Source organism: Spermophilus citellus (assembly GCF_964194105.1).
Source record: "Spermophilus citellus genome assembly, chromosome: 4".
NCBI lineage: Eukaryota > Metazoa > Chordata > Mammalia > Rodentia > Sciuridae > Spermophilus > Spermophilus citellus.
In genome coordinates, this window is record NC_138185.1 from 26,575,555 (window position 1) to 26,600,341 (window position 24,787).

At 49.5% G+C, this 24,787-nt stretch overlaps 1 protein-coding gene across 2 annotated transcripts; it reads right to left on the reverse strand.

Moving 5' to 3' along the window:
* Positions 1–16,503: 16,503 nt before the first annotated feature.
* LOC308647653 (uncharacterized protein C20orf96) lies at positions 16,504–24,555 on the reverse strand. 2 transcript variants are annotated; one of them, XM_081291971.1, is made up of 7 exons: positions 24,306–24,555; positions 22,308–22,407; positions 21,075–21,232; positions 20,894–20,995; positions 20,659–20,745; positions 20,243–20,361; positions 16,590–16,785 (listed from the first exon to the last, which is right to left on the reverse strand). In XM_081291971.1, exons 1-7 carry the CDS (start codon positions 24,459–24,461, stop codon positions 16,728–16,730), a joined length of 780 nt encoding a protein of 259 aa, XP_081148097.1. In that variant the 5' UTR covers positions 24,462–24,555; the 3' UTR covers positions 16,590–16,727. The 2 variants fall into 2 exon arrangements, with proteins under 2 accessions (XP_081148098.1, XP_081148097.1); XM_081291972.1 differs by lacking the exon at positions 20,243–20,361 and having other exon boundaries at positions 16,504–16,785.
* Between the last annotated feature and the right edge of the window lie 232 nt (positions 24,556–24,787).

A 24,787-nucleotide genomic window follows, 5' to 3' on the forward strand; every position in this document is an offset into this window, starting at 1 on the left:
AATCAAATCTCTTTAATCTTTGAAAATCTTAAATATTTTCAGGGCTGGGGATGTGGCTCAGTGGTATAGCACTTGCCTAGCATGCATCCAAGGTCCCGGGGTCAGTCCCCAGTACTACAAAAAGAAAAGAAAGGGGGGAAAAAAGGAGTTTGTAAATACTATTTTTATTGTGATGCTCTATTTTGATATTTTGAAATGTCTTTGGAGATTTTAATATGATACAATTATAACTACCCATATACATCTAAAGACTTTTCTAAATTGGAATTTAAGGGCTGGGGATGTGGCTCAAGTGGTAGCATGCTTGCCTGGCATGCGTGCGGCCCGGGTTCGATCCTCAACACCACATACAAACAAAGATGTTGTGTCTGCCGAAAACTAAATAAATAATTAAATAAATTAAATGTTTAAAAAAAAAAATAAATTGGAATTTAATTCCAAAGCTATGAAATTATAAAAAGTTAAAAAGATATAATGTCACCCCTTAGTCTCAAACTGTTTAAGTTTTACCAATACATATGGTCTAAATTTTAACAGCCTGACTTTTCTAAAGCCCAAGAGGAAATAGTACAACATGATAACTTTACAATGTCCTTAAATTAGGTTTAATTAAAACAGCTTCAAGTTTTAAGTAATGTTGCAGTTTAAACCTGTTGTTTGATATGACAATATAGATAAGACTAAAATGATAATAGGAGAGTAATTAATACCTAAGACAAGCTGGGTGCAGTGACACAGGCCTGTAATCCCAATGACTCGGGAGGCTGAGGAAGGAGGATCACAAGTTCAAGGCCAACCTCAGCAATTTAATGAGGCCCTAAGTAACTCAGTGAGCCCCTATCTCTAAATAAAAAATAAAAAGAGATGTGGATGTGGCTCAGTGGTTAAGTGCCCCTAGGTTCAATCCCAAATATATATATATTTAAGACAGTAATAGATGTTATAGGTGAAAGGAAGAATGAGAAAAGAAGAATAATTGAAAAGCTGTAACATTTGGATAATATTTTTTAAATTATGACCAATAGTTTAGGTACCAGTTTTTTAAAGGACAAAATGACAAGCAGTTAAGATGGGACAGCTGCGGCCACCCTCCGTTCTTGGTCCCATGATATCATCACCACCCCTCGGTTCCTCCAGTTGCAGATGGGCACACAGAGCAGCTGACTTCGAGGCTGCGGCTCAGGAGCAGGGAGAACACACCACCCCTTTGCCTACCAAAGAAAGGAGTGTTTTTTGGAAAATGAGGCAGAATGGGGCCAGCTGTTCATGAAAACTAATTTCTTTCCCTTCTGATACACTTCTAGACACATCTCCCAGACTTCTTTGCAATTAAAGGGGTCATGTGACTGAGTTCTGAGTGACAGAAGGTAGGTGGCACTGATTTAGACCAGTGACCTATAAAATTCTCTAGTATAAGGCCGGCATGGGGGCGTGCACCTGTAGTCTAGGACTAAGGCAGGAGGTTCTTGTGAGCCCTGAAGTTCAAGACCAGCTGGGCAACATAGCGAGATTCTGTCTCAAAAAAAGAAAATAAATCTTCCCATGAAACCTTTCTCTTTCATTAACTATCTTTCAGGGGGATGGTGATATCCAGGGCCACCTTGGAAGCTACAGGACCTCTGCAGCTTAGGTTCCAAGTTACTGCTTGAATGACCAACCCGTCCCACCAAGGACTGAGGTCAGAAACAAACCATTAACCAGGCACAGTGGCACGCATCTGTAATCCCACCTACCAGGGAGGCTGAGGTAAGAGGATCCAAGTTCAAAGCCAGTAAGTTTGATGCCAACTTTGGCAACTTAGCAAGACGCTAACCCACTTAGAGAGACCATCTCTCAAAATAAAAAATAAAAAAGGATGGGGAGGTATCCCTAGGTTCAATCCCCAGTACCACCAAAACATTTTCTGTAAAAAGGGAGGGAGGGAAGCCAGGCACGGTGGTGTACCCCTATAATCCTAGCAGCTCAGGAGGCTGAGGCAGGAGGATCACGAGTTCAAAGCCAGCCCCAGCAAATTAGCAAGATCCTGTCTCTAATAAAATATTTTAAAAAGGGCTGGGGATGTGGCTGAGTGGTAGAGCATCCCCCAGTTCAATCACCAGTAAAAAACACACACACACTCACACACACACACACACACACACACACACAAACACAGAAGCCTTTGCCACAAAATCCAAGGGAAAAAATGTAGCCACTACATTAATAACGGCCTTGTACTTAATTATGTACCTTGTGTGAAGATTTCAAAGACTTCAGTCAGAACCCCTTATCCACCTTTTCTCCATGGCATTTATCACCTCCTAATATACAACAAGTAATTTACTTGTTTATTGTTTATTATCTAACACCCATTACTTAATAAGCACGCTTCCCGAGGATTTCTTTGCCTTTTTTGTTCCCAGATACATCTCAAGAGCCCAGAGCAGGACCTTGCATATGGCAAATTCCTGAATGAATGGATGGATAAGTAAATGAATACCTTTTTATATCTATAGCTTTTATACACAAAAGACATGGATGTTTCTCAGTGTTGGACCCCTCATTTATCTCACAAAACGGAGGGATGTATCCTCATAATGACAGTATCTGCTGAGATGATAAGAATAATAACTCAACAACCAGGGGTGAACAGCCTGTGTCCTGTTCTATAGATGCTGTCCATCAAAATTCTCCAATAAAATAATGGAACATTCACAGAGTTACACCAGAAAAAAAGTTAGGATACAAATCGGGAACCAGCAGATTATTGGAAAGACAACGATATGTACATAAAGTATATTATTATTACTTGTAATATCCTTTAATTCCGATTCCAATAAACCAAACCAGCCATACTGGCCTCCTGGCCTCCTGTATACGTTCACTCTCTCTCTTTTATTTTAAGCTTTTCTCTCCTTTTTTTTTTTTTTTTTTTTTGTAGTTGTAGATGGACAGCATGCCTTTGTTTTGTTTTGTTTTGTTTTGTTGTCATGTGGTGCTGAGGATTGAACCAGTACCTCACACATGCAAGGCAAGCGCTCTGTCACTGACCTACAGCCCCAGCCCATAAGCTTTTCTCTTTCTCTTACATTTTTTAGTGATGCTAATTGACAGCATAATGTGTCTGTGTGATGGTTCCTATATGCCTGCAACTTGCTTTGGGCTCACCCACCCTCCCTATTGCCTTTTTTCACCCCTCCGCCTCCCCACCCCCTTGCCCCACCACATCCTTTTCCTTGGTGGCCCTCCTTCTACTTTCATGTCATGTTTTTTCTACATTTTTCTCATATGAGTGAAAATATGCTGTTTTAGTCAGCTCTGCATCAGTGTGACCCAAATACCCAACAAGAACAAATTGGAAGAGGAGCTTATGGGTCCAAAGGCCTCAGTCCACAGATGGCCGACTCCAAGGCCCCGGGCCCTAGGTGAGGGAGCCCATGTGGAAGAAGGGCCAGGTCAGGAAAGCTGCTCAGCTCCTGGTGGGTCAGGAAGCAGAGAGAGAGGGAGCAGAGGAGCGGCCACAGGGAAAATGCACCCTTCCAGGGCAGGTCCCCAGGGCCCCACCCCCTCCAGCCACGCCCCACCTGCCCACAGTTACCACCAGTCAGCCCATTGGAACCAGGATGGACTGCGTAGGTGACAGCTCTCACAGTCTGATCATTTCACCTCTGGGTATCCCTGCAGTGACTCGGGAGCCTTGGGGCGACACCTCATCTCCAAACCATAATACACACCATTCTTGTCTTCCTGAGTCTGGTTTATTTTGCTCCACATGATGATTTCCAGTTCCATTTTCCTGTGATTGGCATGATTCTGCTCTTCTTCGTGGGTCATACTCCACCACGTACCTACATCCCATTTTCTTATCCATTCATCGCTGATGGGCACCTGGGCTGATTTCATAACCTGGTATTGCAGCTAGTGCCACAGGAGTCATGGGTGTCAGGTGTCTCCATAGTAGGTGACGTAGGTTCCTTCAGATGTGCGCCCAGGAGTGGTACAGCTGGATTACCTGCAGCTCTAGTTTTAGTTTTCTGAAGAAGCATCATACTGATTTCCATAGTAACTGTACTAATTCACATTCCCACCAACAGTGTGTGAGTGTTCCTCCCCACCGTCCCTGCATCTTCGCCAACATTTTGTTTGTTTGTTTTCTTGATAACAGTCATTCTGACTGAGGTGAGAAGGAAACTCAATGTAGTTTTAACTTGTATTTCCCTGATGACTAGTGATGCTGAGCATCTTTTCCTAGATTTCAGGCCTTTTGTACTTCTTTTTTTTGGGGGGGGGCGGGGGGCGGGGGGGGGCGTGTTACCAGGGATTGAACTCAGGGACTCTCGACAGCTGAGCCCCATCCCCAGCCCTATCTTGTATTTTATTTAGAGACAGGGTCTCACTGAGTTGCTTAGCGCCTCACTTTTGCTGAGGCTGGCTTTGAACTCATGAGCCTCCTGCCTCAGCCTCCTGAGCCTCTGGGATTACAGGCACACTCAGCTCATTTTTGTATTTCTTTTGAGAATTGTCTGTTTGGCCCATTTGCCCACTTACTGATTAGATTATGTGTTTTAGTGTTAAATTTTTTGTGCTCTTCCTGGACATTAACCTCTGTGAGTAGCTGGCAGAGATTCTCTCCCGTTCTGTAGGCTCTGTCTTCACTCTGCCCAGTGTTTCCTTCCCTGTGCAGATCTTCAGTTCCACGTCATCCCATCCTGATTCTTGCTATTATTTCCTGAGCTCTTGGGGTTCTTAGGGAAAACAGAGCTGTGCCCTTCTCCTGAAGTATTTCCCTTCTGGTCTCCTCTAGTTGTCTTAAGTTCCAGCAGATACATGAAGGTCTTTGGCCTAATTTGAGCTGATTTTTGTACAGGATGAGAGACAGGGATTCAGCTTCAATCTTCCCAGGAGGAGCTGAATATTGTTTTTGTTTTGTTTTGTTTTGTTTTTTGGTGGGGGGTGGCAGTGCTGGGAATGGAGCCCAGGGCCTCAAGCACCCTCCACTGAGATGTGTCCCCAGTCCTGGGTACCATTTAAGCACACACCAGATGTACTCTTTGTCCAGGGCCTTTTCTTATTACTGAGCTGATCCTCCCTGAGCATTCTTGAGGCCCATTTCCTCACTTCGCTGAGATCTTGGGTCAGGTGTCAGTGGGTGACGACGTCCCTGACCACTCAGTAAAAACCAAAAGTCCTGGGCTGGGGCTTAGAGGGCTTGCCAAGCATTCCCAAGACCTGAGTTTGACCCACATTACAGCCCCTCCCCCAAAATAATTAAATTTGAATTCAAAACAGTTTTCAATTAAAAAAATAAAATTGAAAATTCTTAGCTAGGAAGCCCTGCTTTTTCCTCTTCTATTATTCTCCACAGATTTACTGCCATCTAACACATTAAATATGCCACATATGTTTTTTTAATTTTTGCTTCCCCTTTATAGACTAGAATGTAAAATTCCACCTTGTATTCACTGTTGAAACCCCAAGGCCTAGAAACAATAAAGAAAGAAATAAAATAAAGGCATTATTTTTTTTCTTTTTTTTATTGATTGTTCAAAACATTACAGAGCTCATGATATATCATCTTTCATACATTTGACTCAATTGGGTTTTGAACTCCCATTTTTACCCCAAATACAAATTGCAGAATCACATCGGTTACACACTCACATTTTTACATAATGGCATATTAGTGAAGGCATTATTTTTAAAAAAGCATATTTTGAAAATAATGGGATAAGAAACACAGTGTTGTTTTATATTTCTACAAATTTCTTTAGTAGATTTAACAGAGGAGAGTGGGATCCCTGCATTTATGTATTCTATCTGCTACCAGGTATTGTTTGATTGAAATATGTGTGGTTGGAAGAGGAGGAGGAGGGTAGAAGTCTCTTCAGATAGTTATGGATAATATTCTTTGATATTACACCAAAGCAAACAAGTGGCAGTTTGTTCAAGGTTAGTTATAACATGGAATCTGAAATAACACTGGTGAAATTTCTAGTCCTCTGTCACATTAAAAATCCACTGGGAGCCGAGTGTGGTGGCACATGCCTAAAATCCCAGCGGTTTAGGAGGCTGAGGTAGGAGGATCACAAGTTCAAAGCCAGCCTCAGCAAAACGCAAGGCACTAAACAACTCAGTGAGACCCTGTCTCTAAATAAAAATACAAAAAAAAAAAAAATAGTTCTGGAGATGTGGCTCAGTAGTCGAGTGCCCCTGAGTTCAACCCCTGGTACAAAAAAAAAAAAAAATCCTTTGGGAGACTAGGGCTATAGCTCCGTGGTAGAGCATGTGTGAGGTACTGGGTTCAATCCTTAGCATCACATACAAATAAAGAAATAAAGTAAAACATGCTGTCTATCTACAACTAAAAAAAAAATTTTTAAATCCATTGTGCCAGGTGTAGTGGCACACACCTGAAATCTCAGTAGCTCAGGAAGCTGCGGCAGGAGGATTGCAAGTTCAAAGCCAGCATCAGCAACTCAGCAAGACCCTAAGCAACTCAGCAAGACCCTGTCTCTGAACAAAATATAAAAAAGGGCTGGAGATGTGGCCCTGAGGTAAAGCACCCCTGGGTTCAATCCCTGGTACCAAAAAAATAAATAAATAAAATCCATTGGTCTATCCTATTCTTTAAATCATCCGTTAATCACACATGATTTGGTCACCTCATGCTTTAATCATTCAGAAAATAGTGGTTCACTGAGTTATGCAGATCTTCCACTTTTTGATAAGTTTCATAACACTATATTAAAATATCATATGTGTTCATATCACCCCTCCCTCAGTAGAAGTCTCTAAGACCTCAGGGCTATGGACCGTTTGAAAGTTATCATTGCCCCAAATTCTGACAGTCATTCTCCTTGAATTGGCTGGCTCACAGAGGTCATTTATGAAAATACCAAAGTCTGAATAGCCATAGTTTGTTCAAAAGTTACTCATTCAAGTAAAAATGGAGTTTCATGAAGAGTGACTGTCAGCTCACAGCTTAAACAACGGCACTAGTGTGTTTCCCTGGAGAAGATCATTACACTCCAAATAGCTCTCTGTGGACACCCTGCTTCATCAAAAGGCATGGGGTGTGGGGGGCACATGCCTATAATCCCAGCAACCCAGGAGGCTGAGGAGGATCACAAATCAGGCTAGTCTTGCAACTTAGCAAGACCCTGTCTCAAAATTTAAAACAATAAAAAGGACTGGGGATGTAACTCAGTGATTGAGCCAGCCAAGAAGGCGTATTCTTGAGGGATGAAATTTGATTTTAAAAAATACAACTTTCAGCAGGGCATGGTGGCACATGCCTGTAATCCCAGCAGATCGGGAGGTTGAGGCAGGAGGATGGCAAGTTTAAAGCCAGCCAGGTGCTAAGCAGTTCAGTGAGACCCTGTCTCTAAATAAAATACAAAATAGGGCTGGGGATGGGACTCAGTGGTGGAGTGCCCCTAAATTCAATCCCGGGTACCCAAAAAAAAAAAAAGAAATAGAACTTTCATCAAAAACATTCTTAAGTAAAACTAGGTGGCTGTTTGGCTTGCTTGAGTCTTGACCTTGCTTGTGTTTTTACAGAACGTGGTACAGCTGCCAGATTCTTGCTGTGGAGCAAGTAGTTTTACGCAAAAATGAGCACAAACATCGTCACAGCAAAGAAGGCCACTAATGTCTTTGAGTGATTAGGAAAACAGTCCAACTCTGAGGGCCACTTTAAGTAGTTTGGGGGAACCCCCAGGAGTCTAGCAAACATACTTGGGAACATCCAGGTCACAGTCTCAAAAATCTCAGTGGTTTTGGAGGCATCTGTAATTACACATCATCAACACCAGGAAGTCAACACTGTCACAACAGACTCCAGACCTTACTCAGATGTCACCAGCTTACATGTGGACTGGTTTGTGCACCTCTTTGTGTTTAGCTTCATATTTGAACACATGCGATTCACCTACCCAACATCACAACCTCTGTGACCACAAAGGAAGGCCTTTTGAAAGTCACACTTGGCCTGGGGCGCCACTCAGTGGTAGAACGCCTGCCTGGCATGCAAGAGCCCTGGGTCCCTGCTCTGTTTCTTTAACTGAGTCATCTGAAGAATGCTGTATAAGGGGAAGCTACTGTAGGTGACCTTTTGAGATGGGCTTTTTGCCACTCAGCGTAAGTTCTCTGAGATCCATCCACATTGCCTCTTATGTCGGTAGTTAGCTCCTTCTTATTTGAGTAATGTTCCATTTCATGAAGGTATCCCAGTTGGTTTAACCATTTACCAATTGAAAGACACCAAGGCTATTTCCAGACCTGAGATATTGCCAAAAAACAAACAAACAAACAAACAAACCTGCTATAAATGTTGTGTACAGGTTCTTGTGTAAACAGAAGTTTTCATTTCTCTAGGAATAATGCCCAGGAATGTGATTGCTGGGTCACACAGCAAGTGTATGGTTCACTTTTAAAGAAACTACCAAACTCAATTCCAGAGTAGCTGAATCGCTTAAAATTCTCACCTGCAATATCAAAGAGATTCAGTTCCTTCACATTCTCACCAAAATTTAGTAGTCCCAGTAATTTTTTCTCTTTTCTTTTTGGCAGTACTGGGGATTGAACCTAGGGGCACTTACACTGAGCTACCACTTTACCCCAGTTCCTTTTATTTTTTGAGACAAATCTCACAAGTTGCCCAGTCTGGTCTTGATCTTGCTTGCAATCCTCCTGCTTCAGCCTCTGGGGTCACTGAGATTACAGGAATGCACCACCATGCCCAGAGAGTGTCAGTATTTTTTTCTTTCTCTCCTCTCCTCTCCTCTCCTCTCCTCTCCCCTCCCTCTCTCCCTCCCCCTTCCTCCCCCTCCCCCTCCCTCCCCCTCCCCCTCTCCCTCCCTCTCCCTCTCTCTCAGATCTCTGTATGTGGTGCTAGCATTGAACCCAGGGCTGTGTGACTGCTAGGCAAGCACTCTACCAACTGAGCTATATCCCCTGAAGTCAGTATTTTTTATTTCAGCCATTCTAATAGGTGCATAGCAGTATCTCATCATGATATTAATTGCATTTCCTTAATGACTAATAATGTTAGACTTCTTTTCAGATGCTTAGTTGCCATTTGTATATCTTCTCTAATGAAGTGTTTGATAGAGGTTTGGTACAGGTGTATGAATTTGTCAAAACCAAGTGAACATGTTTAGATTTGTACATTTCATTGAATGTAAATTCACCTTAAAAGAAGAAGACAATAAAAAATCAACCTATAGGGCTGGGGTTGTGGCTCAGTGGTAGAGTGCTTGCCTAGCATGCATGAGGCACTGAGTTCGATCCTCAGCACCACATAAATGTAAAATAAAGATATTGTGTCCACTTAAACCTAAAAAATAAATATTTTTCAAAAATCCACCTTTAGCAAATAATGATTTGTTGAAGTATTTAGTAGGAAAAGTACTGATTATACAATTTACTTTGAAATGTATCAAGAAAATGGATGGATGGATGGATAAGGTGTAGACAGATGGCAAGATATCTATTAAAGCAAATACAAGCAGGGAGCCATGGGGCATGCCTGCAATCCCAGCAGCCTGAGAGGCTGAGGCAGGAGGATCTCGAGTTCAAAGCCAGCCTCAGCAACTTAAGAGGCCCTCAGCAATTCAGCGGGACCCTATCTCTAAATAAAATATAAAAAAAGGGATTGGATATGTGGCTCAGTAGTTAGGTACCCCTGGATTCAATTCCCAGTAACACACACACACACACACACACACACACACATACACACACCAAAAAAAAAAAAAAAAAACAGTATTGTTCAGAGTAGAATCTCAGAGGTGGAGGAAAGGGTATTCACTTTAAAATTCTTTCAGATTTTTCATAAAAATTTTCATAAAAATGTTGGAGAAATCAAATCCGGGATTGAATGATAGATACCAGGTTACAATAGACAGAGTCACCTCATTAATTCAGTGATTTAATATCATGAGAACCAGCTACTGCCAGGACCTGCTCCCTACCCTGGGGACAGCAGAAAACAAGACGGACAAATTGCCACCCTCATGCAAATTACATTATGTTTGAGGGAATCAAGGAAAATAAGGCAGATTGAAGGATGCTGAGTGCTGGGGAAGGAGCAGAACTAGGTCGGAAATGGTGGTCAGCCGAGGCCTCCGACGGCGTGACGAGGACGACCCTGAGGGCACGTGAAGAGCAGAGGTCAGCCAGGGCAAAGGCCAGCGGTCAAGGAGCCCGACGGCGGAGGAGGAGGACTCCAGCCGGCAGAAACCCGGGCGGGAGCCGAGCGATGGAGGTGAGGCTGGAGGCCAGCTCCGGGTGGGGCGCCGGGCAATAGTAAGGGGCGCAAAACAACGTCTTTCTCTGGACACTAATGACCAGAAATGGTCATCTCCAGCTGCGAACTCTGGAATAAACGCTCCTTTGTCGGCTTATAACAGGACGTTTCCCCCGGAGCTCGCCCTGAAGAGTCGCCGCGATCAGATGGATTTTTGCCGGCCTTGACCGCCATCTGCCGGCCACGCTCGGTACACCACGTCCTGGGGCTCGCAAAGGGCCGCGTGCTTTGTTGGAAGCTGAGGCTCAGGGACTGGCAAAACCCTCCCGATTCCTACTGGTGTCCCAGACATAGCACACGCAGATCAAGGCTCAAACTTCACTCCACAAAGTACCAGAGATGGGCTTTAGAATAGGGACATGCGCGGAACTTCCACTGGAACATTCTACTGAAATTAGAAACCAACACTTGCTCATCTCGCGCCTGGGGCGTGCCTGCCACAATCCTGATTATGCTAAATGCTCCACTTTGGGGGCGCTCTGCATCTTATCAAATGCCCTCACCCCATTGCCTCTCTTGCCATTAAAGTTCCCCCATACACCTCTTCTTTCTCACTCCTTGTTCCGGTTAGCTTTTTCATGGCTGTGACCAAAATACTCAACAGAACAACTTAGAGAAGGGGAAGCTAATGTGGGGGGCTCACGGTTCCAGACGTCTCATAGATTGTTGACTCCGGTGCTGGAGGTCCAAGGTCAGGCAGCACATCATGGAGGAAGGCCCCGAGGGGGAAGTGCTCAGCCCCCCCTCCCCCCAGCAGGATTAGGAAGCAGAGAGAGAGGGAGCCGGGAAAGGGACCACAGGGGAAATGCTCCCTTCCAGGGCAGCCCCCAGGGACCCACCTCCTCCAGCCTCGCCCACCTGCCCACAGTTACCACCCCATCAGTCCATTCAAACTAGGATGGACCGGTTAGATTACAGCTCTCTCAATCCAATCGTTTCACCTCCAAATATTCTTTTATTGATAGAGGAGTTTGGGGGGGACACCACACGTCCAAACCGTCATGATACTGCTGCCATCCATACTCCAATAAACAGGCCAGCAGACTGGTGGTGTCGCACATTAATAGAGCACTTGCCTACCATGCGTGAGGTCTTGAATTCAATCACCAACACCATTTTTTAAAAGGGAAGAAAGGTGGACAGATAATAGGGCAGGATCCTTTAATTAGGGAGCGCCCACCCCAACAGCCCCAAGTATACTAACTTAGAGTCCTAATGATCCCAAATTGCCTGGAAGCTTTACATGAATTCAGTGAGTACCAGGGTCAACTCCTAGCTAATAACAATGATGAACTTTCACAAAAGGTGGAGGTCATAGTACCCTGCCAAGCACACAAGATGGAATAGATACTGACATACATGAGAAATACCCTCAAATACCACAGCCCTGGACCTCCCCACAAAGGGATGTCACCCCAATCCATATTCTTGCTGAACCAGGGACAACTCCCCATGCCCCCTTTTCCCTCTGCACCCAAAAAATGGTGGAAAAAGGAAGAAGTCCACCATAATGGCCAAGACCATGAAAATGTCATTGCATAAACTGTGGACCAGGTTTAGCTTTCTTGGGACTCATTTGGCTTCAGACATGGCCATGGGACACTCATCTTTCATCCTCACTGATATCAGGTTTTATTGGGCTGGTCACACTCTAGAACCAAGAAGATGGGCTCCTCCTCCCCACACCAGAAACCACACCTCACCTGGAAGTTGGACTGCAGTGCCAACCCCCCCCCCAATCAGGAGCCCCTTAAGGGAATGACCTCCCAACAATGACAAATTCATTAATATGCTGAGTCAATGTGTCCATGACTGTGACCTTCTGCCTAACCAAGCTCTCTGCCTCAAGATCCTGGAGGAGGCTAACTCTCCTGGCCCCTCTGGCCCTGGGTCCCACTAGATTCTGAAGACTTAGACTCTGGACCCTGGTACCTGAGATGACAACACCTATCCACCCATGGGACTTCTCCTGAGATAAAACCACCCCTCCAGAAGGCTGTGCATGAAACAGCCTCTCTTGGGGCCCCCACCATGATCTGGGATCCTAATTTGGACTAAAAAAAAACCCTGCCTGACCAGCCCCCTGTGTAAGCTGCCTCCCCCCACAGACTCTTGCCTGTTGGGCTTTCCTTTCAAGGTGACACTCAGAGACAAATGGTATCAGTTGCTTGGTACTTTCCCCAACCCATCTGCATTTGTTTCCCATTGCTTGCATTGGCCAGCGCAGACATACTCAGCCAGAACAAGTAGCATCCAGGCACAACTGTCTTGCAACCCTGCTGCCTTATATAGAGACACTGTTGTGTCTTATTTAAGCTTCAGCTTCTGCATTTAGCCTATAACTACGTGTCTACCACCCACCAAAGGTGCCTTTCTATTCAGCATTTCTCTGCAACTGAGAACAGAATTCCCACCTCGATTTCCCAAGTGGATGCACAGAAGGGAAAACAAAAATGGTGGACCAACCCAAGCTGATGACTCCCTGTTAGAGGCTTTGCACAATCATATTTCAGAGGCTGGGGTATAACTCAACGGAAGAGAGCTTGCCTTGCATGTGCAAGGCCCTGGGTTCCATCCCCAGCAGTGTTTCCACAAAAAAATAAAAATAAAAAAAATAAATAGGCAGGCTCCCTGACTGTCCATGAGAGGGTGTGTGGGAGTGGCACTTCTGAAAACCAAGCGCCATTTGACAAGCCCATCTAGATGTGATTTATCTGGGGCAAAGTCCTGTCTCTGTGATGCTGGGAACTTGGGTTGCTGCAGAGCAAGAGAGGAAAGGAGGGTGTGTCCCAGACCTGGCCCAAGGTCTAGGGCACCAGCCAGCCTGGGCCCGGGAGGCCCCCAAAGGTTTCTAGAGCCCTAGGAGGGCCTTGGAGACAAGACTCCTGGTGTGGAAGAGAGGGGCTTCTTTTGAGGCGAGACATGGTCAGAGGGCTGTGACAGGTAGATTAACGCTCCCCTCAAGATGCTCACATCCTAATCCCTGGACCTTTGAGACAAGGAGAAAATGAGGTTGCAGGTGAAATTAAGGCTGTTGTGGGATGACTGAGACCCTCCTGGACTATCTGGGGGCCCAAGGCAATTGTGCCTGGTCTTAAGCAGAAAAGCAAGAAAGCAGAGGAGACCTCAGTCCCTTTAGAGGATATCTAAACTGTTGTGAGCAGACTGTAGAAATGAGATGGTAAAGATGCTACTGGGGAGGACTCAGAAAAAAAATGTGAAATGTTTTATTGGAAACAGGAGGAAAGGAGATGGTTATGATATAGTGGCCAAAAGCTGAAGGGCACTGTGTCCTGCTATGTTGAAAGTACAGCTTGGATAAGTGATGACCTTGTATATTTCACATGAGAAGATTTCCAAGAAATGTTCTAGAGATGAAGGCTGCTGTCTTCTTTATGTGGAAGGAGAGATAGAAATTGAGGGAGGAACTGTCAACCTGAAACCAGGACTTCATGATTTTGGAAATACTCAGCTTACCTGTCTTGATCCATTAGGGTGGATTTTTTTTTTTTTTTTTTTTGGGTGGTGGTGGTGGTCGGGGGTGTTGCAGGTACCAGGGATTGAACTCAGGGGCACTGGATCACAGAGTTGCTTAGCACTGCACTTTTGCTGAATCTGGCTACAAACTTGCAATCCTCCTGCCTCAGCCTCCCCAGCTGCTGGATTATAAGCATGCATCACCGCCATGGCCAGCTGAATTTTTTTTTTTTAATTAGACTGAGCCATTTATAAAACACAGACATTTCTCAGTTCTGGGAAGCCCTGGGAGGCAGGAAGTTGACGATGAATCTCTGCTGCCAAAGATTGAACAGCCATAAAGGCTTGCTCTCCAACATGGTGTCTTCTTGCTGCATCCTCTCATGAAAGAAGAGGTAAACCCTGTCCTCACGATAAGGGCAAACTTGTTCCCCTCAAGCCCTTTGTTTTTTGATCCTGGGGATTGAACCCAAGGGTGCTCTACCACTGAGCTACATCCCCAACTCTTTATTATATCTTTTTGAGACAGGGCCTCACTAAGTTGCTGAGGCTGGCCTTGAACTTGCAGTCCTTCTGCCTCAGCCTCCTGAGTCACTGGGATTACAGGTGTGCCCCACCATACCCAGCTCCCTCAAACCCCTTTCTAGGGGCATTACTTACATTCATAAGAGCATACCCTTCATAGCTTCACCACTCCCCAAAAGCCCTTTACTTTGGGAATGAATTTTCAATGAATTTGGGGGAGACAACATTCAAACCACAGCAGTACTCAAATGGTCAAGAACGCTGTGTTAAGAGACAGTCTCCAGCTCACATGAGCTCCTGACAGCACAGCAGTTAAAGCAAACTGCCTCGACCACTTACTAGTGGTGATTTGGGGGGGGGGGGGGGGTTACTTCATCTCTTCAGGTTTCTTCATTTAAAAAACAGAAGCGGGACCAATGTTTGTCTCCCAGGGTTGCTCTTGTGGATTAAATGAGTTGATACATGTACAGAAGAGTCAGTTCCATTTAAGTATTTGCTATTATGTTCAACACTGTCAATTTGCTTGGAGATGGATGGTTCTGGAGAAGGCCTACTGGCCTCCAGAGCATGTGACCTGGACTAGACCTTCCCCTCTCCACCCTCTCTAGATGGACATGCAATAGAAGCAGTTGGCTGGAGTCTGGGGCAGAGCATCCTTTCTCTTCCTGCAGGGCTGAACAAGGAACAGCACAACTGCAGGAGATGCTGGCACACTAGGACCACCAGCAGCACCAACCTTAGGAGGAGGACACTTCGGGCCAGGTGTGGCGGTACACGCCTGTCATCCCAGCAGCTCCATAGGCTAAGGCAGGAGGATCGGAGTTCAAAGCCAGCCTCAGCAAAAGCGAGATGCTAAGCAACTCAGTGAGACCCTGTCTCTCAACAAAATGCAGAAAAGGGCCAGGGATGTGGCTCAGCATTCAAGTGCCCCTGAGTTCAAGTCCCAGTACCAAAAAAAAAAAAAAAAAAAAATTAAAAAAAAAAAAAGGACGACACCTTGGACAGGGTCCTTGGTGCCATTATTCAACTTCTGGATAAAGCCTGATTATTTCATCATTTAGACCAAGTCAGTTGTTCTGTTCTCTCTAACCAAGTCTCCTAATGTACAAGATGATGTGAGAGAGGACAGAGGCTGCTAGTTGTGGCACCTGGGTCCTCTGAGATGGAGTGGAGGGTGCAGGTGGTTGAGCACCCTGGTGTCAGCTGGGGAAGATGCAGGCTGGGCAGCAGCACAGACCCAGGACAGCTTCTGCCAACCCTCCAGGCAGCTCTGGAGCGAGAACATTTAAGTATTTGGATCAAGGTCAAGAGGGAGCAGGAGGGCTGGGCCTGGGGCTCAGCGGTAGAATGCTCGCCTAGCATGTGTGAGGCCCTGGGTTCGATCCTCAGCACCACATTAAAAAATAAATAAAGGTATTGTGTCCAACTACAACTAAAAAATAAATATTAAAAAAAAAAAAGAAAAGGAGGAGCAGGAGTTCAATTCCTGAGGTTGCTCAGGACGATCATCTTCTTTGGAGTCAGGATGACTTGCTCTGTCACCTTGAGCAAGCTATTTCTCCCCTCCAAGTTGTTCCAAGCTGGACTAAGATATCTGGGCCTTTGACCTTGCACATTGCACAGTCACTGGACGTGGGAAGGGTTGACCTTGGGCAAGTGGCTCTCTGCAGCTGAGATAGTCCCTGAGGATCTGACCCTGAGGGTCTGGCTGGCTGCCTAGGATACCTACCAACAGGACCTTCAAGTGCTTGCTCCAAGGGGGACCCGGGCCATGCATCTCCAAGTTCACCACAGCAGAGTCTGCAGCGGCACAGAGCTCTGCCCTTGAGCATGAGTTTGGGTTTGTGTCCCTCTGCAGTTGGGGCACAGGTAGTGGGCAGTCAGGTGGCTGGACTGCATGGCCACCAGCCGTGTAGACAAGTTGCCAGGTGTGCTGAAGAAGGAGCCTCCCCTCTGCCTTGGCACTGTCCCCAGCAGCTCTAGGCACAAACTACAAGGGAAGCAGGGTTCCCACTGCACCAGGTGGCAGCCTTGGGGATGCAGCGCTGGCGGGGGGGGGGGGTCACTCCAGCACTTCTTCTGGAGAAGTCCTGAGCCCCAGTACAGTCACCATGGCTGGCCACCCTTCATCTCAAGGCAAAATCTATCCCTATCCCGCCTTCTGCAGGCCTGGGACCCCACACACCAGCACAGAGCAATGCAGACCAGGCTTTATTGGTAGAAAGGAATCCCCAGCTGGCCTGGGGGGCAGGGCCACTGCAGAAAAGGGAGAGAAAGAGAAGGGAAAGAAATCATTGTATACAGGAAAGGAGGGGAGGAGGAGGAGGAGGGGCTCAGAGCAGGGTCTGAACAGAGACTCAGGCTGGAAGTGAACCCATCAAGGCTCCAGGTGCTGGGAAGGGTGGGGGAGGGGTGGGGAGGGTGGCCGCTGCATCCTCTAGAAGAGGAGCTCTTCTTCTGAGAGGTTGAGGATGACATCCATGTCTGGGGTGCATCTGGAGGGAAGCAGCAAAGAGGAGTGTGGAGGGGCAACTGGGGGCCAGAGTTGGGGGATGGGACAGCAAACCCTCAGAATGGGGTGGGGCACCCCAAGACCAACTGTGCACAGCCACACATACACACACACACAAACACACAAATGTCAAAATGGAGAAGAAATGAGTTTGGCAGGACTAATGTTCCACTAAAGAGGACCAAGGTCAGGAGGGGGCAGGAGCTCAACTCAGATGTACTGAGGTTCCTCAGGACAACCACTCTCTTCGGAGTCAGGACTCGCCCTGTGTCACCTGGAGCGAGCTATTTCTCCCCCAGGAGCGAGCTATTTCTCCCCCAGGAGCCTCACTCCTTCAGTCGGCACCAAGGTGACAGCACCTGTGTGCCAGACCACAAGCAATCCTGGGTTTCCTCATCTGTCAAGTGGGGGTGGTAAGTCCAAGCTCAGTCATTGGCAACAGGATTTAATGAGACCAAATTATGTGTCAGCCTATAGTCACTGTTCAGTGGGGGCCACACAGTCTTCTTCCCATGAAAGCAGCAGGAGATGGGGGTTGCCATCAGCAACAGATTCCCTGTCACAGTGACTGACATGACCATGTAAGAGGCTGCAGGTTCAGGTCCTCTCTCCACTGAATCCCAAGCAGGGCATCCACTCAGTTTCAATCATCCCTTGACACACACAAAAGCATTTAGGTGTGAAATGTCGGGATGTCTGCAATTTACAATACTTCAGCCAAAATTTAAAAGGAAAGGATAAAGACGAGGCTAACATGGCAAAATGTGACTATTTCTAAACCGAGATGGGCGCTGGGTATTCTTTGTCTCATTCTCTTTGCTTTTCTGTATATTGACAATTTGTCCTGATGGTTTTAAAAGGTGCATCTCTACCCTGGCAACACCCAAATCGCTATCTCCCCACATCTGTCCTGAAGTCTACACTCATCTACTCAGTTGCCGCTTGACGGCTCTACTTGCAGGTCCCATCCAGGTCACCTCTCGGCTGCCCTGATGCCTCCATCCCTCGCCCACCCCTGGCCTTCCTCATCTCCAGATTCAGCACCAGCAGCCCCTCTTAGAAGAGCCAGGAACCTGGGGGTCATTCCTGGTGTCTCCACGCCCTGGACTTCCCACTCCCAGACTCCCCCTGTCCTACAGATGTTCCCTTCTTAGACATTTCTCCAACCCACCCAGTCCTCCCTTCTCCTCTGTCACCCACTTGGCCAGGCCACTCCCAGCACTCCCCAGGACCACTGCCCCACACCCAGCCGGACTCCCAGCTCCCACTCTGGCTCTTCTCCAACCTCCATGCTGTTTTCAAAATGACATTTTGGGGATACAGATCCTCTGCTTGGAGCATCAGGTACAAACCGTGGCCTGCTGGGCCCTGGCTGGAGGCCCCCAGGGGCGGAGCTGCTGACTCCTTCCCAGATTCTCCCCATCACTCCGAATTCCAGCTGCACTCCTGGCGTAAATGCCCAGGAGGTGCCTACCCGATCCTCACAGCCTTGCCCGTGGCCCACTGGCTGGGGGCAGCAGCAGCATCACCCAAGAATTTCTCCGTGATACAGAACCCGGGGCCCACCGCAGCCTCCTGGTTTAGAATCTGCTTTTTAACAAGAGCTCTGGGTGAGTCGGGTGCAGAGGCGCTTGCCTGTAACCCCGGCTACTCAGGAGGCTGAGGAGGAGGATCGCAAGAATGGAAGGCCAGACTGGGCCACTTAGTAAGGCCCTGTCTCAAAAGGGAAAAATAAAAGGGCTGGGGACACAGCTCAGTGGTAGAGCACCCCTGGGTTCAATCCCCAGTACAAAAAAAAAAAAAAAAAGATGTCCAGGTGTCCAGGTGATGATGGCTGCGCATCTTCGAGCTTGAGAATCTCTGCTGGGCAGCCCGCCGTGCCCACGCTCCGGGAAGGGAAAGCTGCTGGGCGTTCCTGATGGTGTCTTCCATCAGGAAGATGTGGATGGGGGCACTGCCCTTGGCCTCTTTGCCCCTTTTACTCCTCTGCTCCTGCAAGGGGGTAGGTCTACCTGGACAGTGAGCCTGGCAAGGGGGGCCCACAGCAAGGGCTGCCCGATCTCCTCTCAGCAACAAGCTGCCCACAAGGACCGACTCCCCCACAACCCTGTGTCCAGCTCCACCACGGCCAGGTGGCTCCATCTGCCTAATTCTAACATGGCTGGAAATATAAGCCACATTCTCTAAATAAACTTCAGCAGAAAAAAAACCAAAACCTGGTACCCTAGCCCACATCAGCCTCGCCCCCTCACTCTCCTTCCAATGTGTGCAGGTCCCAGGTCAAGGCAGTGGGCATCCATGTGTGCCACCCCAGAGACCCCAGCACCACCACCAAGAATCGCTTCTTCTCTGGCCCTTCGCCTGGTGAGCTTCTACACAAACTTCAGACCCTGGTCCAATGTCACATCCTCAGGGAAACCTTCCTTGACTGCCCCAGGTCCACTACCATGGGACACACTCTCCCAGGACCATGGACTTCTCCCCTGGACAGTTCTGCACATCGGTGTCTTTTTGTTGTTGTTGGTGGTGGTGGTGTTACCTGGTACTGGGGACGGAACCCAGGGGTGCTCTATCACTGAGTCACATCCCCAGTCCTTTTTATTTATTAAGTTTTTAAATTTTGAGACAGGATCTAACTAAGTTGCTGAGGGTCTTGCCAAATTGCTGAAGCCGGCTTCGAACTTGCAATCCTCCTGCCTCAGCCTCCTGAGTCCCTGGGATTACAAGTGTGCACCACTGTGCCTGGCTACATCTGTGTCTTATTGTCCATTAATGTCTGGGTCCCTCCTCAACTCCATGGTGGCAGGACCAAAGGTCCCTTTCATTCACATGGTGCCTGGTTCTTCACAAGCACTTCATAAACTCAGGAAGAGGAAGAGATGAAGGCATAGAGATGAAGAGGGAAAATTAAATAATTCTCCAATACCAGCTCTACCACCCAGAGTCCTGTAGTGCTGACCTGGAGAAGCCTGGCCGGGGGACCCCCAGCCCAACCACAGAGGGCCTGGTCCAAGAGAGCAGGCAGAGAATTGGTTCTGGAAGGGAAGAAGCCTGAAAGGACCGGGGAAGGAGGGGGGGGGCATCCTTCTCTCCTCAGGCTGTGTCTCCAGCCTCAGCTCCCTCCAGGTGAGTGACAAGTGTGTCTCCTCGTGGTGACACGACTAACCACCCCCTCAACTCTGCCTTCTTCGACAGCCCACCAAGTTGACACTTGGACTCTGGGAAGCAGATGGGTCCTTAGGGATTGCCTAGCCCTGGGAAAACGAGACCCCGCGATGGGAAAGGTCCCGTGGGCCTGTAGCCAGTGGCAGAGCCAAGGGGGACACCCAGGCCTCCTCCCTCCCTGTGCAGGGTCCTGCCATCCACACGAGGCTGAGTTTCCTGAGACCAGAGAATCTCCTGGAGCCCCAAAGACGGCCAGCTGCACAAGCAACACATACTTGGGTCTCCGAAGCAGAACGTCCTTGAAAACGACCTCTCGGGGTTCCTGCCTCTGGGCCCGGAGCTCTTCCACCTCGGCCTTCAGCTCGGGCAGTCTCCCCTTCAGCTCGTCAATGAACTGACAGGTGGGGCGTGGGGGGGAGGAGGGAGAGGCCGGGTGACCCCCAATGAAAGGGAGAGAAGGGCGAATGCACAGGAGTAAGGACACCTGGGAACACGAGGTGGGCTTTGTCCCCAGGACGGGCTGGACTCCAGAGGAGACCTCCCTGTTCAGGACGGGGCCAGAGCACCAGCTAGCGGCAGTGTCCTGTGGTGAGAAAACGCTGAGGGGGTAGTGAGCACGGGGACCGGCTGCAGGGGGCGGCTCTGGGGACCCCCACCCCTCAGAGGGACCATCACCTTCCTGTCCACTCACCTCCGTGACCGTCCCCCTGCACCTCTGCCTGTACTGGCTGTCCTGGGTCTTCTGCAGAAGGGCCTCCTCATGGGGCTGCAGGGTTCTCTGTGGGTAAGGAAGAGGCCTGGGCCCTGGGCGCCTCTTCCAGGGCAGCTGCACTGGGCTGGGGGTCAGGGGTGCTGGAGGAGAGGACTGGGAAGGCGGCAGGGCTGGGGTGGGACCCGGAGACCCCCCACAGCAGCTGGCCACTCACCATCGCCAGAGACCTCAGGATTTTTTCCTTCTTCTTCCAAATCTTGGCGGACAGCAACTCCAGGACCATTCTGCGCATCTCAGCAAGGTTATCCAGCTCGTCCTGGGGCCAGCACAAGGGGGTTGGCCGCCGCCCCACCTCCCACAGGCTCCAGCGCAGCCGGGCCAGGGGCTCTCCCCACCTGCTGGTCGTCTTTGGCCTGCTGAAGCTGGCGCGAAAGGTTGGCGATCTGGACAGACCTGACCGGGTACTCGTGGTCCATGTACGTGCTCAGGAAGTTCACCTCCTCTTGGGTCTTCTCGACTTTGGCGTTCAGCTGCTCCACCTGCAGCTCCAGGCCTGGGAGGGGTGGAGAGGAAGGTCAGAGGGGCAGGAGGCAGGGCCTTACCTCAAAGGTCTCACCCAGGAGGCCCAGGAGCCCCCTGGCCAATAGGCTGGGGTCTGCACTGAGAGGAGCTCACACAGCCTGGGAAGAAGTGAAAAGTCATGTCCCTAGAGAGTGACCCAGGCCTTCGGGGGACAGGCAACGCTGACAGAGAAGCTAAAAGGCTGCAGATCCCTAGACCAGCAGGGGGCAGTGATATCGCCTGTAATCCCAGCAGCTGGGGAGGCTGAGGCAGGAAGATTGCAAGTTCGAAGCCAGCCTCAGCAAAAGTGGGGCTTTAGGCAACTCAGTGAGACCCTGTCTCTAAATAAAATACAAAATAGGGCTGGGGATGTGGCTCCGTGGGTGAGCTCCTGAGTTCAATCCCTCGTACCAAAAATCCCTAGAGCAGTCCAGCCCTGCTGGCCGGGCATGGCACCCCCAAGCTCATTCCTCCCTGAACTTCAACCTCCTCAGATATGCTCCCAAGGAGCCGAGACCAGGGAGACAGGGACACGCTGGCTCCCAGGACACAATCTCCAGTGCTCTGTCCTGCTTCCTCTGCGGAGGGGTCCCCCCAAGTCTAAGCCTACGTGGTACACTGCTCCCTGCCCCCTCTAGGCTGCTCAAAGCCCTGCGGGCTGGAAGCCAGGAGACCTGGGTCCTAGCCCAGCCACTGGCTCCCAAAGGGACCTTATAGAGCGAGCCAGGCTAGAACTGGGTTCTGGCTCCCCGCTGTGTGACCTTCAGCAGGCTACTCTGCCTCCCTTAGCTGCGGTTTCTTCATCTGTAAAATGGGAACGCAGCCCATTCTGCAGGTGGTTATAATGGCCGTGTGAGAGTGCACCCAGAAAAATGCAGACACACGAGGCCTAGCAAGTGCTAAGAGCTGGATAACAAGCTATCAGCTCTACCCCTGAGCAACTCCATCGGCCTAGGAGGGAGGGGCGGGCCCGGTGACTTCTGAAAGGCGGGTGCAGGTGAATGCCCCAGCTGTCCTCCCCAAGGGGTCAGGGGTGAGCACAAGGCATTGGCCCCAAGGCTTCTTACAGTTTATCTTGCTTTCCTCCTTATCTTCCCACTCCTGGAGCTCAGACTGCAATTGCTGTATCCTCTTCTTGTTGGAGTACTCCAGGATGTCGATGATGTTCTGTGGGTGTGGTGGGGTGAGGTCAGCTCACACCCCCCACACACCCCACACTCCCCACACACCCCCACCCCCACCTCTGCTGGCTCAGGCTCATGGCAGGCTGCAGCCATCCGGCACTTCCTCAGGGAAGTTCCCAGTCGCACTCCCAGGCCCGGCAACCTGACCAGAGGCTGGAGAACAGCTCCTACCCACCCCCCACAGACTCCCTGACTGACAGGTCCCTCCATGATCTGGCCTGGACCCACCTCATCTCCTGAGATTTCTTCCTGGCACCTACTGTCAACCACCTAACATGGCTCCTGGGCCAGTTCCGATCCCTCTCCTCCCAGGTCTCTTTCCTGTGCCTGCAACACGTACCTGGTCTCCCCCGTTCACAACTGTATTGCAGATTTTAGCTCAGGAATCCTTTCTGTGAGAAGCCTCCCTCATGTTCCCATGTATCGGTCAGTGGCCCTCTCGGGGTTCCGCAGTCCCCTACCTCTTACTTTCCAGGCTTTCTAACTGCCTGGGACCCCAGTGGAAGGAAGAGCTTGATGTAGACAGGGTGTCTCCCGTTGGCCATTCCCAAGGAGCCACGGGACCATCCAGGATGAACAAGAGATGCACAAGCAGACCAGCCGAGGAAGGTCTGCAGAAGGTTCTACCAAGTTTCCTTATAACTGTACGTCCCTGGCCTTGGTCCCTGTTATAAGCTGAACTGTTTACCCCCAAAATTCACAGATTAGAACCCCAGCCAGATGACTGTATTTGGAGACAGGACAGGGCCTTTCAGGAAGTAATTAAAGCTCAACCAGGTCACAAAGGCCCTCATCCGACAGGTCTGGTGTCCTTATCAGGAGAGAAACCAGTGCTCCGCTCTCCCTGCACACATAGGAAAGGAGGGCACAGCAACAAGACCGCCATCTGCAAACCAGGAAGAGGGGCTGCGCCAGAAGCCAGCCCTGTCAGCTGGGCATGGGAATGCACACCTGGAATCCCAGCTACGTGGGAGGCTGAGCCAGGAGGATCTCAAATTCAAGGCCAGTCTAGGCAACTTAGCAAGACTGTTCAAATTAAAAAATGAAAAGGGCTGGGGATCTAGTTCAGTGATGGAGCACCCCTGGGTTCACCTCCAGTGCAGGTGAAGCAGGGGACCGCACCTGCTAGCCCCTGGGTTCTGAACTTCCAGCCTCCAGATCTGTGAGAAAGTAAACTGGTGGTCTACAGAATCTCATCAGACAGTCCCAACGACCAACAGGGTCCCCAAGAAGTCTGAACTTTCTTTCTCTCTCAGACTCTGGATGTGCTCAGTTCCCCTCCTCCCTGGGGAGACAGACTACAGTTGAGGGACATCAGTCCATTCAACCATTTTCTCCTGCCCTCTACTACAGTGTCACCAACCTCTCCTAGAGGAGGCCGAAGAAGCTCCCTGGGTTCTCCACGGGTCATTCTTCACCCACAGGCCTCAAGTGTCACCATTGGGCAGAGGGTGCTCACAAGAGCAGGATGGGAAGGGCCCAGATGGGGGTGCCAGAGTGCCTGGGTTCCAATTCCAACTCTGCCCCTTGGTGGCTGGGTGACCTAGAGCCAGCGACCCAGTCTTTCTGCCTTTCCATTTGGTCTTTCATAAAATGGGATAATAACAGCGCCCACCCAACGGGCAGTCGCCTGTTGGTTGTGAATAATGGTGGCGCTCCCTTCTCTTGCACGGGTACCACGTGTGCCAGCTGCAACCCGCTTTGGGTTGTGCCCTGCCCAACAGGTCAGCTAGTAAGCTCGGGCTGGCCCTGGGACGGGCGGCTCTGGGATTCCAAAGCCCGGGCGGGTGGGGCCAAGAGTGTTAGAGGCGCCATCTGGATGGAGGAAGCGGCCTGTAAAGGGCCCGGGGGACCAGGCGAGGGCGCGATGGGCGGGCTCACCGTCAGGGTGTCCTGCTGCTGCAGCATCGCCCGCACGCGCAAGGCCGTGCTGTCCTCGGTGTCCTGGATGGCCCTCACCAGCTTGTCGCACATCTTGCGGAGGAAGAACTCGTGCTGGCGCATCTCCAGGAGCGAGGTCCGCTGGTTCCTGACCATAGACTGCGGGAGGGGGCCGGCAAGGGAGCGGCGCTACGCCGCAGCCCGGGGACCTGGGGACCGCTCCCTGCCGCCATCGGCCGCCCCCTGTGGCCTCCCCTGGTCGGTGCGCCGAGAGGGGCGGTTCCCAGGTTCCCATTGTCCGCCGCCCAGCGCCTGCAAGTCCCGGGCCGGGTTCCCTTTCATCCATCCGGAAATGCACATTTCCCCATAGTCACACCTCTGAAGGGGGCATGCGTCTTACAGTTGGTGGCATGTCACCCTCTCATTGAAAAGATCTCATTAGTGACTAAATAAAATAAAGGAGCACTTACTATCCATGGCTT

What these genes read in the sequence shown, in the direction of transcription:
- LOC308647653 (XM_081291971.1), bottom strand. Translation starts at nt 24,461, where the DNA reads ATGGTCAGGAACCAGCGGACCTCGCTCCTGGAGATGCGCCAGCACGAG. An exon ending in AGCAGCAGGACACCCTGACG is followed by an intron (nt 22,408 to 24,305) that starts GTGAGCCCGCCC and finishes CCACACCCACAG; the next exon opens with AACATCATCGACATCCTGGA. An exon ending in GGAGGAAAGCAAGATAAACT is followed by an intron (nt 21,233 to 22,307) that starts GTAAGAAGCCTT and finishes CACCCCTCCCAG; the next exon opens with GCCTGGAGCTGCAGGTGGAG.